This window comes from Lithobates pipiens, unplaced genomic scaffold (genome assembly GCF_037356315.1).
Source record: "Lithobates pipiens isolate NorthernLeopardFrog02 unplaced genomic scaffold, aLitPip1_a1.2 Scaffold_19, whole genome shotgun sequence".
Lineage (NCBI taxonomy): Eukaryota > Metazoa > Chordata > Amphibia > Anura > Ranidae > Lithobates > Lithobates pipiens.
In genome coordinates, this window is record NW_027507764.1 from 218,112,076 (window position 1) to 218,126,866 (window position 14,791).

General features: G+C 41.4%; 1 protein-coding gene across 4 annotated transcripts in view; it reads left to right on the forward strand.

Annotated features, from left to right (window-relative positions):
- Window positions 1-14,791, forward strand: part of HECW1 (HECT, C2 and WW domain containing E3 ubiquitin protein ligase 1) — a 422,188-nt gene that overhangs the window by 290,419 nt on the left and 116,978 nt on the right. For all 4 annotated transcript variants that reach the window (XM_077491691.1, XM_077491690.1, XM_077491692.1 and 1 more), the window contains one exon: window positions 5,267-5,436. In XM_077491691.1, the coding sequence (XP_077347817.1) occupies window positions 5,267-5,436 (170 nt within the window). The remainder of the gene's footprint in view (window positions 1-5,266; window positions 5,437-14,791) is intronic.

Below are 14,791 nucleotides of genomic sequence, written 5' to 3' on the forward strand. Positions count from 1 at the left end.
TCTTAAAAAATTTGATGGATTTTGTTGTCGTAATGTCCGACTGTGTGTATGGGGCATTAGACCCCTTTCACAATGGGGCGTCGGCGGTAAAGCGCCGCTATTTTTATATATAATATTAAATATAATTGCGTACAGCTTCGTACCGCCACGCGATTGTCAGTTAAAAATAATGCAGTGCCGTATTGCAAAAAATGTCCTAGTCATGAAGGGGGGAAAAACCTTCCGGGGCTGAAGTGGTTAATCATCACTACTGTTCTTATATTATGAGCAGTAGTAAAAAAACAGCATTATGGCCACTAGTTCTGAGGAGCGTGGAAAATATATATGTATTTTTGACCAGTTCCAACTCAGCCCCAGTACATGTACTGTGGCAGGGCAACATGGGCAGGCTAGATCATGTACATGTATGCCATGCAGCCTTTTCCAGGTTAGTGGTGTGCAGAGCCCCGCTCCCGCAACCACCAGACACAATAGATTGTGGCTCCCGGGATCCGGACGCATTAAGTGTGCGGGGGGATAATGTGATCAGTATGCGATCACATGATTATAATATCAACAAAGCTGTTATGAATGAATTTCATTCATAACAGCTGTGATTCCTATAGTAATGCTGTAATAGCTATCATATGGTACCTGGGCCAATCACAGCATCTTGTACCAAGTGATAGCTCTGGGTCAATCACAGCACACAATAGTAACTCGCATCTGTTATGAATGAAAGCCATTCATCATAGTTCAAAACATTGCTGTTACAGTGAACATCAAAATAAGCAATTGGGACACTGAAATATTCTGCTGAAAGTATGGGAAAAAAATGTAAAAAAAGAAAGAAAAAATTTTCAAAAGTTTAACCACTTCAATACCAGGCACTTTCCCCCCTTCCTGCCCAGGACAATTTTTAGCCTTCAGTGCTGTCGCATTTTGAATGACAATTGCACAGTCATGCCACACTGTACCCAAACTAAATTTTTATCATTTTCTTCCCACAAATAGAGCTTTCTTTTGGTGGTATTTGATCACCTCTGCGGTTTTAAATTTTTGTGCTATAAACAAAAAAAGAGCGACAATTTTGAAAAAGTAAACTGATGGGCACTGATAGGCGGCACTGATGGCACTGATAGGTGGCACTGGATAAGCAGCACTGATGAGGAGCTAGTGACAGGCTTTACTGAGTGGCACTGATTGGCACTTTGGTGCACTGACAGGCATCACTGATGGGGCACTGATTGGCACTTTTTTGGGCACTGTTGTGGGTACTGATCTGTACTTTCATGGCCACTGACAGGCTTTATAGAGGGAGACAGGTTGGCATGTGATGGGCATTGATTGGCAACTGAAGGGCACCTTTTGATGGGGGCTGTGCTGATAATCAATGTGCTGATTATCAGCAGAGGCCCCCCCTCTGACAGGGAGAGCCACTAACCGGCTCTCCCTGTCAGCGTGAACCGAGGAAAGCCATTTCCTGGCACTTCCTGGTTCATGTGATGATCGGCTGTGATTGGTCACAGCTAGGGATGAGCTTCGAGTTCGAGTCGAACTCATGTTCGACTCGAACATTGCCTGTTCGCCTGTTCAGCGAACAGTGAACAATTTGGGCTGTTCGCAGCAAATCCGAAAAGCCGGAACACCCTATACAAGTCTATGGGAGAAATCTAAAGTGCTAATTTTAAAGGGTAATATGCAGGTTACTGTCCTAAAAATTGTTTGGGGACCCGGGTCCTGCCCCAGGGGACATGGATCAATGCAAAAAAAAGTTTTAAAAACGGACGTTTTTTCAGGAGCAGTGATTTTAATAATGATTAAAGTGAAACAATAAAAGTGTAATATTCCTTTAAATTTCGTAGCTGGGGGGTATCTATAGTATGCCTGTGAAGGGGCGCATGTTTCCCGTGCTTAGAACTGTCCCTGCACAAAGTGTCATTTGTGCAGGAAAAAAAGTCTTTTAAAATCACTTGCGGCTATTGTCGGGTCCCGTAATACAAAGAACACTCAATGAGTGTTCTCTGCATTAGCCGACAATTCATTCATTCATTGATAAAAAAAAAAAAAAAAAAGCGTGGGGGTTCCCCTAAATTCAATTACCAGGCCCTTCAGGTCTGACATGGATATTAAGGGGAACCCCGTGTCAAATTTAAAAAAAAAATTGACGTGGGGGTCCCCCTAAATATCCATAACCAGACCCTTCAGGTCTGATATGGATATTAAGGGGAACCTCGCATCAAATTTGAAAAAAAATTGACGCGGGGGTCCCCCTAAAAATCCATATCAGACCCTTTATCCGAGCACGCAACCTGGCAGGTCGCAGGAAAAGAGGGGGGACGAGAGAGCGCCCCCCCCTCCCTCCTGAACCGTACCAGGCCACATACCCTCAACATTGGGAGGATGCTTTGGGGGTCCCCTTGTTAAAGGGGGCTTCCAGATTCTGATAAGCCCCCCGCCCGCAGACCCTCACAACCAACGGCCAGGGTTGTGAGGATGAGGCCCTTGTCCTCATCAACATGGGGACAAGGTGCTTTGAGGGGTCACAGACCCCCAAAGCATCCTCCCAATGTTGAGGGTATGTGGCCTGGTACGGTTCAGGAGGGAGGGGGCCGCTCTCTCGTCCCCCCCTCTTTTCCTGCGGCCTGCCAGGTTGCGTGCTCGGATAAAGGGTCTGATATGGATTTTTAGGGGGATCCCCACGTCAATTTTTTTTTAATTTGATGCGGGGTTCCCCTTAATATCCATATCAGACCTGAAGGGTCTGGTTATGGATATTTAGGGGGACCCCCACGTCAATTTTTTTTTTTAATTTGACACGGGGTTCCCCTTAATATCCATGTCAGACCTGAAGGGCCTGGTAATTGAATTCAGGGGAACCCCCACGCTTTTTTTTTTTTTTATCAATGAATGAATGAATTGTCGGTTAATGCAGAGAACACTCATTGAGTGTTCTCTGTATTACGGGACCCGACAATAGCCGCAAGTGATTTTAAAAGACTTTTTTTCCTGCACAAATGACACTTTGTGCAGGGACAGTTCTAAGCACCAGAAACATGCGCCCCTTCACAGGCATACTATAGATACCCCCCAGCTACGAAATTTAAAGGAATATAACACTTTTATTGTTTCACTTTAATCATTATTAAAATCACTGCTCCTGAAAAAACTGCCGTTTTTAAAACTTTTTTTTGCATTGATCCATGTCCCCTGGGGCAGGACCCGGGTCCCCAAACACTTTTTAGGACAGTAACCTGCATATTACCCTTTAAAATGAGTGCTTTAGATTGTGAACGTTGGAGTCCCATAGACTTTAATAAGGTTCTAAAGTTCACACGAAGTTTAGGTCTGTTCGCAGGTTCTGGTGCGAACCGAACAGGGGGGTGTTCGGCTCATCCCTAGTCACAGCTGATCACGTGGTAAGAAGCCTCTGTCAGAGCCTTCATACCATGATTGGAGTTGCGGTGTGTCAGCACCTCTGACCACCACGCTGCGCTCCCTCGACTCTGTTATCCTGATCACGTCATATGACGTCTGACCAGGATAACTTAAGCACTTTGCCGCTCTCATTTTGCTGTACGATGGGCGGCAAGTGGTTTTAAACATAGTGTCACCAGTCATTATCCCTGACCACTGCCACACCAGTCATATGATGATGCTGTACTGCACTGGTGACAGTATGTAAAGAAAAGAAAAAAATAGAAAAAAAATAATTGTATTTAATTCTTAATTTTCCCCAAAAATATGACATTTGAGGGGTATTTGTACTAGCCTAACATTTTCAGTGCCTCAAAAACTTAGATAGGCCATCAGTACATCAGGATTGGTCAATTTTCAAATATATATATATACCATAGTTTGTAGATGCTATACCTTTCACTCAAATAAATTAATATACCTTTAGTGGGATTTTTTTTTTTTATTAAACATGTAGCAGAATACCTTTATGCTCAATTTATGAAGAAATTTGATTTTATTGAATATGTTTTATGACAGAAAGTAGAAAATATCATTAATCAAATACCAACAAATAGGAAGCTATATATGTGTGAAAAAATTATATACATTTCATTTGTGTACCGTGTTGCATGACCGCGCACTTGCCATTTAAAGTAGCACAGTACTGAATAGCAAAAAATGGCCTGGTCGCCAAGGGAGTAAAATCTTCCAGAGGTCAAGTGGTTAACAAGCGATACAATTTAACTATTCTAGAGAACACTAAAGAGGATTAACAAATGAATGTAACCAATAAATGTTAATGATTACATGTATTTGTTTATTCTCTCTAGCATTGTTACACTGTATCTCTTTTTACAAGGACATGAATTTCCCAAGCTCCTCAGCTTATCTAGTGACATTTTACTCCTGTCCATAATAAAAGAAAATTCATTCAGAATAAATAATAGTCTAAAGAAAATTAGTTTTTGTCCAATTTACACAAACTCCTAAGAAAAATAGTAATAAATGCAAATTTTTTTACCTGGAAAAAAAGGTGCATTTATTATTTTTTTCAAAGTGAACTTATCTGATTAAAAACTAATTGAATAGGGCCATTTGTGTTTTTTTTTTTCAGGCAGTATTAACAGTATTGCAGATTTCTAGGTAGCAGAATGTTTTAGTATGCTATGCACAATAATTTCAACCATGATTTGGTAAAAAAAAAAAAAAAAACAACTAAAAGCACGTACAAGAATATTTGAAAGTTCAAGCAGTCAAATACACAATTGTGAATACACACATAGCAAGGATAACTTGCCAAACATTTGTGGCAGGATTGAATTGTAAGTCTTGTTAACTTGCTGCACATTTTCACTGGCAAGTTGTACACTTGCAGAGCACTTGAAGCACAAGTTCTAGTTGATACTTTTCCAATTTGTAGCAGCACATTTGCATGGCAAGTCTCTAGCAAGGACAAAGTTGCAGTGGTGAGTCTACAGCAAGAGCTTTGTAAGTCACAGTCTCCCCTGTGGTGGGATGACTATTGCACTACATAACTGAACCAGAACTTGCAGCAGACTTGCAGAATGTTTGCAAAGAAAGTTGATCTGGATTCATGCAATGCGGACTTGCTGCAATTGTGCAACAAACTTGTGAAGCCTGGCAAGTGTAGCAATAGCTTAGCAAGTCGTTTTCAAACTTGCAGCTCAATTGCTTGCTATCTGAGTAATATATTATGTAAAGGTTTGATAACTGTCCTCAGTATGTTTGATGGTACTTGGCAACATGTTTGAAGACTGTCATGCAAGTCCTAGTTTGATGATTTTGTGCTCATTTTAATTTTTTTTAGATTTCCAAGCTTTGGGGTTAAAGAAAGGGATGTTCTTCAATCCAGACCCATATCTAAAAATTTCTATTCAGCCTGGTAAACACAGCATTTTTCCAGCACTCCCACACCATGGCCAAGAGAAAAGGTCAAAAATTATATGCAACACCGTCAATCCTGTTTGGAAAAGAGAAGTAAGTCTCATTATATTATGTAATTACAGTTAATGTTAAATGAATCTTTCCTTGATAGGGGCACTGTAGGCAGTCTATACTTTACTATACTATACTATACTTTTTCGCAACTGATTTCTTCCAGGGATAGCGTTTAGCATAGAGATTTTTGAAGGCTCGGTTTCCTTCCTTGATGTATGTATTACATCCCAAGATGAAAAGATGTCAACTTCAGTGTCATTAACCCCACCAATAAGATCAGGCTGCTACATTACCATTTCCAGTTCATGCATGTTATGCATTTGTTCAGTTCCAGGCACACATATTAAACAAATAAATGCTATGTATCAGAAATGTGTTACCCCACAATAGTTCTTGATCCGACATTTGAACTGCAAGAAAACTGACGGAGTGTAAAGTTGTAAGACAAACCACTGCCCCCTGTACCCCTCTTAGCCCTTGTACACACAGTCGGACATTCCGACGGAAAATGTCCGATCGGACCGTGTTGTCGGATAATCCGACCGTGTGTGGTCTTCATCGGACTTTTTCCGATCGGACAAAGTGTCACGCATGCTCAGATCAAATTCCTAGACCAAAGCTACTGGCTAGTAGCCTGAACGTAGTCCCATCGTAACTAAATTACATCATCCCGTTACGAATGATCGGATTTTACGACAACTTTGTCCGACCGTGTGTATGCAACACCAGTTTCGGGCAAAATCCGTCGGACTAATGTAAACAAGCATCTCCCCGTTCTGCCTAGTGACAGTGTCACTGATCTCTGCTCCCTGTGATCGGGAGCAGAGATCAGTGACGTGTCACACGTAGCCACGCCCCCCCCCCACAGTTATAATTACTCCCCAGGACATACTTAATCCCTAAACTGCCCGCTAGGTGTTAACCCCTTCACTGCCAGTGTCATTTACACAGGAATCAGTGCATTTGTATAGCACTGATTGCTGTATAAATGACAATGGTCCCAAAAATGTGTCAAAAATGTCTGATGTGTCCCCTATAATGTCGCAGTCACAATAAAAATTGCTGATCATAAAAATGACATAAAACTATCCCCTATTTTGTAAACGCTATAACTTTTGCGCAAACCAATCATAAAAGCTTATTATGTAGAATAGGTATCGGCCTAAACTGAGGGAAAAAACATTTTTTTTATATATCTTTGGGGGATATTTATTATAGCAAAATGTAAAAAATAATGTATTTTTCAAAATTGTCGCTCTTTTTTTTGTTTATAGTGCTAAAAATAAAAACCGCAGGGGTGATCAAATACCACCAAAAGAAAGCTCTATTTAAGGGGAAAAAAAGGACATCACTTTTGTTTGGGAGCCACGTCACACGACCGCGCAATTGTCAGTTAAATCGACGCAGTGCCGAATCACAAAAAGTGCTCTGGTCTTTGGCCAGCAAAATGGTCCGGGGGCTTAAGTGGTTAAAGCAATCTACTGAGCTGGCCAGAACCACCTCTGGAGGGAGTCTATTCCACATTTTCACAGCTCTTACTGTGAAGAAACCTTTCCGTATTTGGAGATGAAATCTCTTTTCCTCCTTGTAGTGCCCCCTTGTCCTCAGTGTTGACCGTAAAGTGAATAACTCAACACCAAGTTCACTATATGGACCCCTTATATATTTAACCACATCTGCCCCTGCACCCCACTTACACATACTACATACATAAAAGAGATCACTGGTTCACCACCTCTCGCAGCAGAGTGCCTGGAGCCTAAAAGGCCAACCAGCAAGCCTGGGCATATGTAAGTTTCTCAGATATGTAACATTTAAACATGGCTTCTGAGGGATCTGGCAGCCAAAGTAAAGGCTCCTTACAGTGCCTTCTTTAAAATGAATCTTTCACTTTGCCTTTATGGTAATAGTATAATTTCACTTTATAGTCACAAATTCACAAGCCTAATCTACAGCTGGGAAAAGCAGATTATCTATCTTCCCTATTTACCTTTGCTCCTGAGCTGCCACCATACATTAACCAGCATGATCAGACTGTTGCCACTAGATGGCAGCTCAACAGTATTTTATTTGAATCTTGCAAAAGTATAATAATTTAGTTGGAAAAAAAAAAGTCTCCACCAGGTGAACTATATACATTTACCATACCGAGGATTTTGGTAAACATATTGCAGACTGATATTTATTTCTATTTTGAAGAAAATGCCTCTTGTTTTATTATGTCCTTTGCCAAACTGATTTTTAAATGGGAGGTACAGCCTACGTTATCAACACCTGGTGCATTCTTAGTTTTGTAGTGAAAAAAGCAGCAGTGTCTGCATTCCTTTAGGGTCAGTTCACACTGGGACGACTTGTCGGGCGGCTTAGCCGCCCATCAAGTCGTGTCTCGTTCTGCACAATGGAACCGTTCTAATCGGAGCGACACAAGTCGCCTCCGACTTAGAAAAAGGTTCCTGTACGACTTTGGGGGGCGACTTGAGGTGACTTGCATTGACTCGCCGCAGCAGTCGTGTCCAGGTCGCCTGAGGCAGTCGCGCTGCAAGTTGTGCTGCCTTAGTGTGAACCGACACTTAGTGTACTTTCACACTGCTCTGTAGCAAAAGCGCAGTAAAAACGCATATGCTGTGATTTTGCTGCGTTTCAGGTGTATTTGCTGTGCGTCTCTAGTGCGTTTTTTGGGTTGTCAAAATTTTGATTTTTCACGCGATTTCCATTCATTTCAATGGGAAGCTGCATTTTTGGTGAGGTTTTCAAAACCGCACCAAAGATGCAGCATGCAGGACTTTTAAAAATGCACTGCACCTGTAACGCATTGCTGTGAAAAGTCCCATAGGATTTAAAGGGAAACATTTTTGTTTGCATTTTTCTGGCAAAGAAAAAAATGCAGGAAAAATGTATCAGTGTGAAAGGGCCCTTATGAATGGATGAACTTTACAGAATATCTCACTGAGCTGATTTTTTATTTTTTTTAACAAGATTGGATTTTCTTTTAATTTTTTTTTTTTCAACACGATATAGCCATCCATAGACATTTCTACAGATGAATATACTATAAATCCAGAGATGACTGGGCATTTCAGCAAATCTAAAGCTTGCCCTAGTAGTAGGATTCAGTCAGAATGAGTGTCCTCATTGAAAGATTTCCTTTCTAATCATGTTCTGGTGACAATCCAAAACTTGAGATTTTCTTTCACTTCTGGTGACAACCGTAAGCAAGGCAAATGGAAACAGAATACAAGGGGTGAATGGAGGTGGGAGGAGAAATAAAAACCTGACAGATGTTCTAATCCCTCTCTACTCTCTCCAAAACAGAAAAAAATGTTTTGCATTTAATTATATTTTAAAGCTGAGTATAGAGAAGTATATTAGACCCCATTCGTTTATTAAATATACCATTGGAAGTGATTTGTTATATCTGTTTGATAAGTTTAAAACATTCTTATTGATCCTGTCAGAAATCCAGTGCTATCCTGTCCACCCTGCAGTTTACTTCTGTCACCTACTGAAAACCTGCCCCTATTTTAAGACTCTGAGGTGAGGGGGAGGTGTACTGTAGACCTTAACATACTTCCTGTCCTAGAGTAAGGCCTCTTTCACATGAACGATACAGGTCCGCCTGTCAGTTTTTTAGGTGGACCTGAACGGATGCTCCATAGAAGTCTATGGAGCGTCGGATGTCAGCAGTGACATGTCCGCTGACATCCGACGCAAAAAAGTGTGACGGAGGAAAAACCTACTTTTCCATCCGTCATCGGATCGGGTGACGATGGACTCTGCGGTCCGTCGTCATCCGATATCTCCTAGTGGAGAGCGGCGATCTGACAGGTCCATCCCTGCACAGTATGCAGAGACAGACCTGTCATCTTCCTGCTCAGCTGGGATCGACAGAGCGATCCCTGCTGAGCAAGCGAATGTTCACGGGGTGGATCATCACTCATTCGCCCCGTGTGAAAGAGCCCTAACAATGCTACTCCTCCACAGATACAGTATAAAAAGTCACCCTAGGATAGGACATGTATTACTATCAGAACCAACAGGTCAAAATAAAAAAACTAAATTAGAAAAAAGAAAACAAATGAAGTCACCACATCTAAGGACTATAAGCAGCAATATATTTCACTTCTATTTCTGGGATTAACCACTTGCCGCCCGCCATATAACAAAATTACATTGCCAAAGTGGTTGCGATATCCTGACCAGACAACGTCTTTCAGGATATCAAGCTGCTAAACGTCCCTGGGGGCGCGCATCGCAGCGATCATTGTTGCGGCATGTCAGTCTGTCACACCGCAACTCCAATCTAGGTAAAGAGTCTCTGACAGAGACTCTTTACCACATGATCAGCCGTGTCCAATCACAGCTGATCACAATGTAAACAGGAAGAGCGATTGAACGGCTTTTCCTCACTCACGTCTGACAGATGTGATTAGAGGAGAGCCGATTGGCTACTCTCCTGACAGGGGGAGTCTGTGCTGATTGTTTATCAGTGCAACCCCACCCCCCCTCAGATGCCCACCCAGGATCACCAGGATGCCGCCAGAACCACCTGGGATGGCCACCACACTGGATCACCAGGTATGCCACCCTAGACCACCAGGGAAAGGCCAATCAGTGCCCAGGAAGCTGCCAATCAGTGCCAAAGAAAAAGGCCTGCCAGTGCCAGTGCCACCAGTGATGCCTATCAGTTAAATCTATCAGTGCCAGCCATCAGTGCCCATCAATACCCATCAGTGTCACCATTCAGTGCCCATCACTGTTGCCTATCAGTGCCCATCCGTGCGCATCAGTACCATCTGTCAGTGCCACCCATAAGTACCCATCAGTGCAGCCTTTTAGTGCCCATCAGTGTCGCCTATAAGTGCCCACCAGTGCCACCTATCAGTGTTCATCAGTGCCACTTCATCTGTGCAGCCTTATCAGTGCCCATCAGTGCAGCTTATTAGTGCCTGTCAGTGAAGGAGATAACTTACATTATTTACAAAATTTTATAACAAAAACAAAGAAAAACACTTTTTTTTTCTACATTTTCTGTCTTTTTTTTATTCGTTTAGCAAAAAAGAAAAAACGCAGAGGGGATCAAATACCACCAAAAGAAAGCTCTATTTGTGGGAACAAAATGATAAAAACTTAGTTTGGGTACAGTGTAGCATGACCGCGCAATTGTTATTTAAAAAGTGACAGCAATGAAAGCTGAAAATTGGCCTGGGCAGGAAGGTGTGAAAGTGCCCTGTATTAAAGTAGTTAAGTTTGCATGTTTTCAATCTGACTTTTTTTATCTTTTTAATATTTAAATAAACATTTTATTTTACAAATAAGTATTTAATACAGAGTTCACCCACGACAGGTTTTGAGTATTATGTATAAAGAGAGAACATATCAGTAGCTTTTTCCTCTCAGACTATCTTTCAATAATGGAAATTGTTGGAAGTTGTATAGATCAGGAAGTGGATCACACTACTGTGTCTCTTTCAGCTAAGTGTGTAATTTTAACTTCAAGTAATCAGCTCTGTAAGTAACAGGCGTTTTTTTTCTTTTTTCAGTAAAGCAGTTAAGATTAGCCTAGTAAACCCTGTATACCTGGTATTCTACATTAAAGCAAAACAATACTCGCCTCAGCTCCAGCTCCCCGTCTGGTCACTGACATCTTTGGGCGGCTGGCTTCTGGGCCTCGCTGTCATTGGCCGGTTGGAATGATGTCACTCCTGCGCATGTGTGGGAGTTCAGTCAGATTTAGCATTGCCAAATTTGTACAGTGAGTTGTGTGTGTGCGGTTCCTTGTACAAGGGTGGACAGGCCTTGTAACTTTAATGCAGAAAAGACAAAGCATCTTCTGCATTAAAAATCCTCCTGTACACCAATTTTATTTCCATTGGCTAAAGTTCCCCTTTAGTTTGCCTGAAACAAATATTTTTTATAAATAGATTCATTTACATGAAAAAGAAATATTTTTACAACTTGACTTTTTTACTCCTGAGCTCAATAGTTGTCTTAGATTATAGAAGTTGGCAGTCGATTGAGGATGGTCAGATCCAACAGTTGTCAACAAGATGTATTCTTCTTCAGCTACTGTATATATACAATAGGTTGGCTAACAACCAACAGTGAGATCTCCACTTCTGCATCTATCAGGGGCCTGCTTACATCTTCTCCTATGTTTAAACAATGGGTGAATTCAAGGAATGCTTTATTATTTTTTACTGTACATTATGCTACATAATTGCAGTTATGCACATTTTTGGATAGAGTCTGGCACAAAAAAAAAAAGGATTTTGAAAACTCATCAAACATGTCACTTTAAATGACTTTATTTAAATTGTATGTAATAATTTTCTTTAAAATGCTTATGTGCATATTAATTGGTTGTCCCATTTTCTGCCCGTTGGCATACACTACTACATGCTTTTTAGAGGATAATTAAAAGCACAACTGATAAATATTTTAGTGTGCTGGGCACAGGGAGGATAATTGCAAAGGACAAGTAAGTGGTTTATATTTAATATCCCAAGCAAGCTTTGCATTTTATGCATTTTTTTGATATGCCAGTATGCTAGCTCATATAAACATTGCTATAATTATCTTACAAAAGTGATCAAAACTATTTAATCAGACACTATGTATGAATGACACTTACAGCCAGTAGCATAGGTGGTTGTCAATATAGTAGGTAAGGCTGGGGATAGAGAAACTGCATAAGCATTCTAGAGGTGCATGGATTTAGGTCTTGGCAAATCCTCAATATGGTGAGCTGCAAAACCAATCGTGGGCTATGAAGCAACTGGTGATATTAAACTTTATGTAAAACCTAAAAATTAGCTTCTCTTATTTCATCATCTCTTTAAGCAGAGCTTACCATAGAAAATAGGGTAAACCAGCAGAGGTGGTGAGTTCTTCTTTTGGGGGGCGGCAAACAAACAACACCCCCCCCCCCCAGCAGCACAGCAATGAAACGGGAACCCCCTGCGTGGGCGGTCCGGGACTTACCCGCTCGTGTGCCAGGGCTGTGGTGTCCTCCTCCTCCTCTCCTGGAGTGCAAGCAGCAGCCACAGAGGCTCCGGTGTCCACTCCTCCAACTTCCTCTGCCTCACGTCTTCTCTTTCGCCAAAGCGCTAAGCATCCCATGGGATCACCTGATGCTTTGGCCAGTCGGAAAACAGGTCTCACAGACCTGCCTCCTGATTGGCAGGGAGGAACTTTAGTGTGATAATAGCGAAAATGAATCTATTAATCTGCTTAGCGTCACACAACTGGGTGGGCTCAAAGCGCAATGCTCTACGCTCCGAGCCGACCCTTTTTTGAAGCCTATTAGAGCCTCTTGCTCTAATCAGGTGCTTCAAAAATACCCCGCCCCATTGGAATCCATGGTCCAGCCCCGCTGATATGTAGATCAGGGGGCCGAATGCATGGATAGGGGAGGCGGTGCCCGTGCGTTCTCCCACTGGGGTAACCACATTAGACTAAGGCCCTCCTTTTTCCTTTCTTAATCACTGTATAATAATAGTGTTAAAATGTATCTGTGGGGAAAAAGTTACTAATATATATATATCTATATATCTATATATATATATATATATATATATATATATATATATATATATATATATATATACAGGCATACCCCACTTTTAGGTACGCAATGGGATTTATTTACTAAAGCTGGAAAGTGTGAAATTAGGCTCACTTCTGCATAGAAACCAATCAGCTTATATATATATATATATATATATATATATATATATATATATATATTGTGGCAGCACGCAGGTAAAGTCACCTGGTTGTATCCAGGATGGGAAATATGTGTGCCCTAGATTCAGGCTTTATGCAGACCTTTACAATTAGAGGGGAAGAATTAATGAGCCCAGCTGAAGTAAGTGGGCTCATTAAGACCTCTACAAAAAACCCCAGCATGCTTAGGGAGATGCTCCATCCTGGAACCAGTTTTTGTGTTGTATAGACTGGGGAGTGTGACACCTGTTCTGTGCGGTGAGTTAACGCCTGTGTGGCAAACCTCTACAACAGGGACAGGGACTGGGGCAGCACAAGGCTGTTCTCAGTTGTTAGACAGGGAATCTAAGTGTGTAGTTAGAGGTCAAGCTGACCAGGATTTATTTTCATGTTTTATTTTTGTTTGGCTGTTATATGTATCACTGCATGTAGCATAAATAAACCGCATCTTTTGTTTTTTTGCACCTACAACGCTGTCTGCTGTGCCTGATTTTGTGTTGTGAACCCATCCAGGGGGTCACACACACCTGCTGCCGAGCTAACCCCTCACAATATATATATATATATACATGTATACAATACTAATGTTGCCCCCAGCTTCTGCCCACGGTGGCTAGGCAAGACCCTGAAAATGCTGGCAATCCCCAATCTTGCTAAAAGATACTTATGAACACTTAATAATATTTTTGACCACTCCTCCATGCACAATTTTCTTTAGTAGTAAGATGTTTGAGGGCTTCCTTCCATGGCCTGCCTGTTTTAAATCATTCCACAACATTTTAATTTGATTTATATCAGGGCGTTGACTAGGCAAGTCTTTGACACTGTATTTATTCATTTTGAACCATTCCTTGGAGGATTTGCTAGTGTGCTTCAAATAATTATCATTTCCAGTTCAACTTTAAGTTTCAGACATTTCTTTGAAGTATACTTCAAACTGTTGCAGAATTCATAGATGACTTGAAGACTGCAAGCTGCCCAGGCCCTGAAGCACCAAAGCAACCCAAAACCATAGCAATGCCATCCCCATGTTTGTACAAGGTTCTGAGATGGTGTCTTCCATTTGCGCCAAAAATGTTTACTGTGACTGTTGTCAAAAAAAATCTCTTCATAATTTGAAATCTACACCACCTGTACCGTACTCCTTATAGTGGAATGACCTTTTAAAACCCTGGTCAGGGGTCAGGTATCCAGCTTATTTCTGAGTCACTTTAGAGCTCTCTTAACCATTTGACAATAGGCCCAAGCAGGACATTCATCTTTCCGGGCAGACGTCATATGACATCCTCCCAGAACGCACCTCGGGTAGTGCTGCAGCCCGATCTGGCACCGGCTGTGTCCACAGCTGATGACTGATCAGTGTACCGGCCCACTGCTGGTACTATGTGATTGCTGTTAACAATCACAGCAGATCACATCACAATTTTAAACAATGGATGGCTTCCTTTCGTGCAATGCATTGTGTTGCTAGCTGTGATTGGTACAAACAGGGCCAGTCACAACCCATCTGTACCATGTGATTGGCTGTGGCCAATCACAACAACACACACTGAATGAATCAGTTTCATTAAGTAAAAATGGTTGTCTATGCCAGTGAAATATACTAGTATAAGCAATCATATTGTGTAAAAAAAAAAAAAGAAAAAAAATTGAAAAACATAATTTTTTT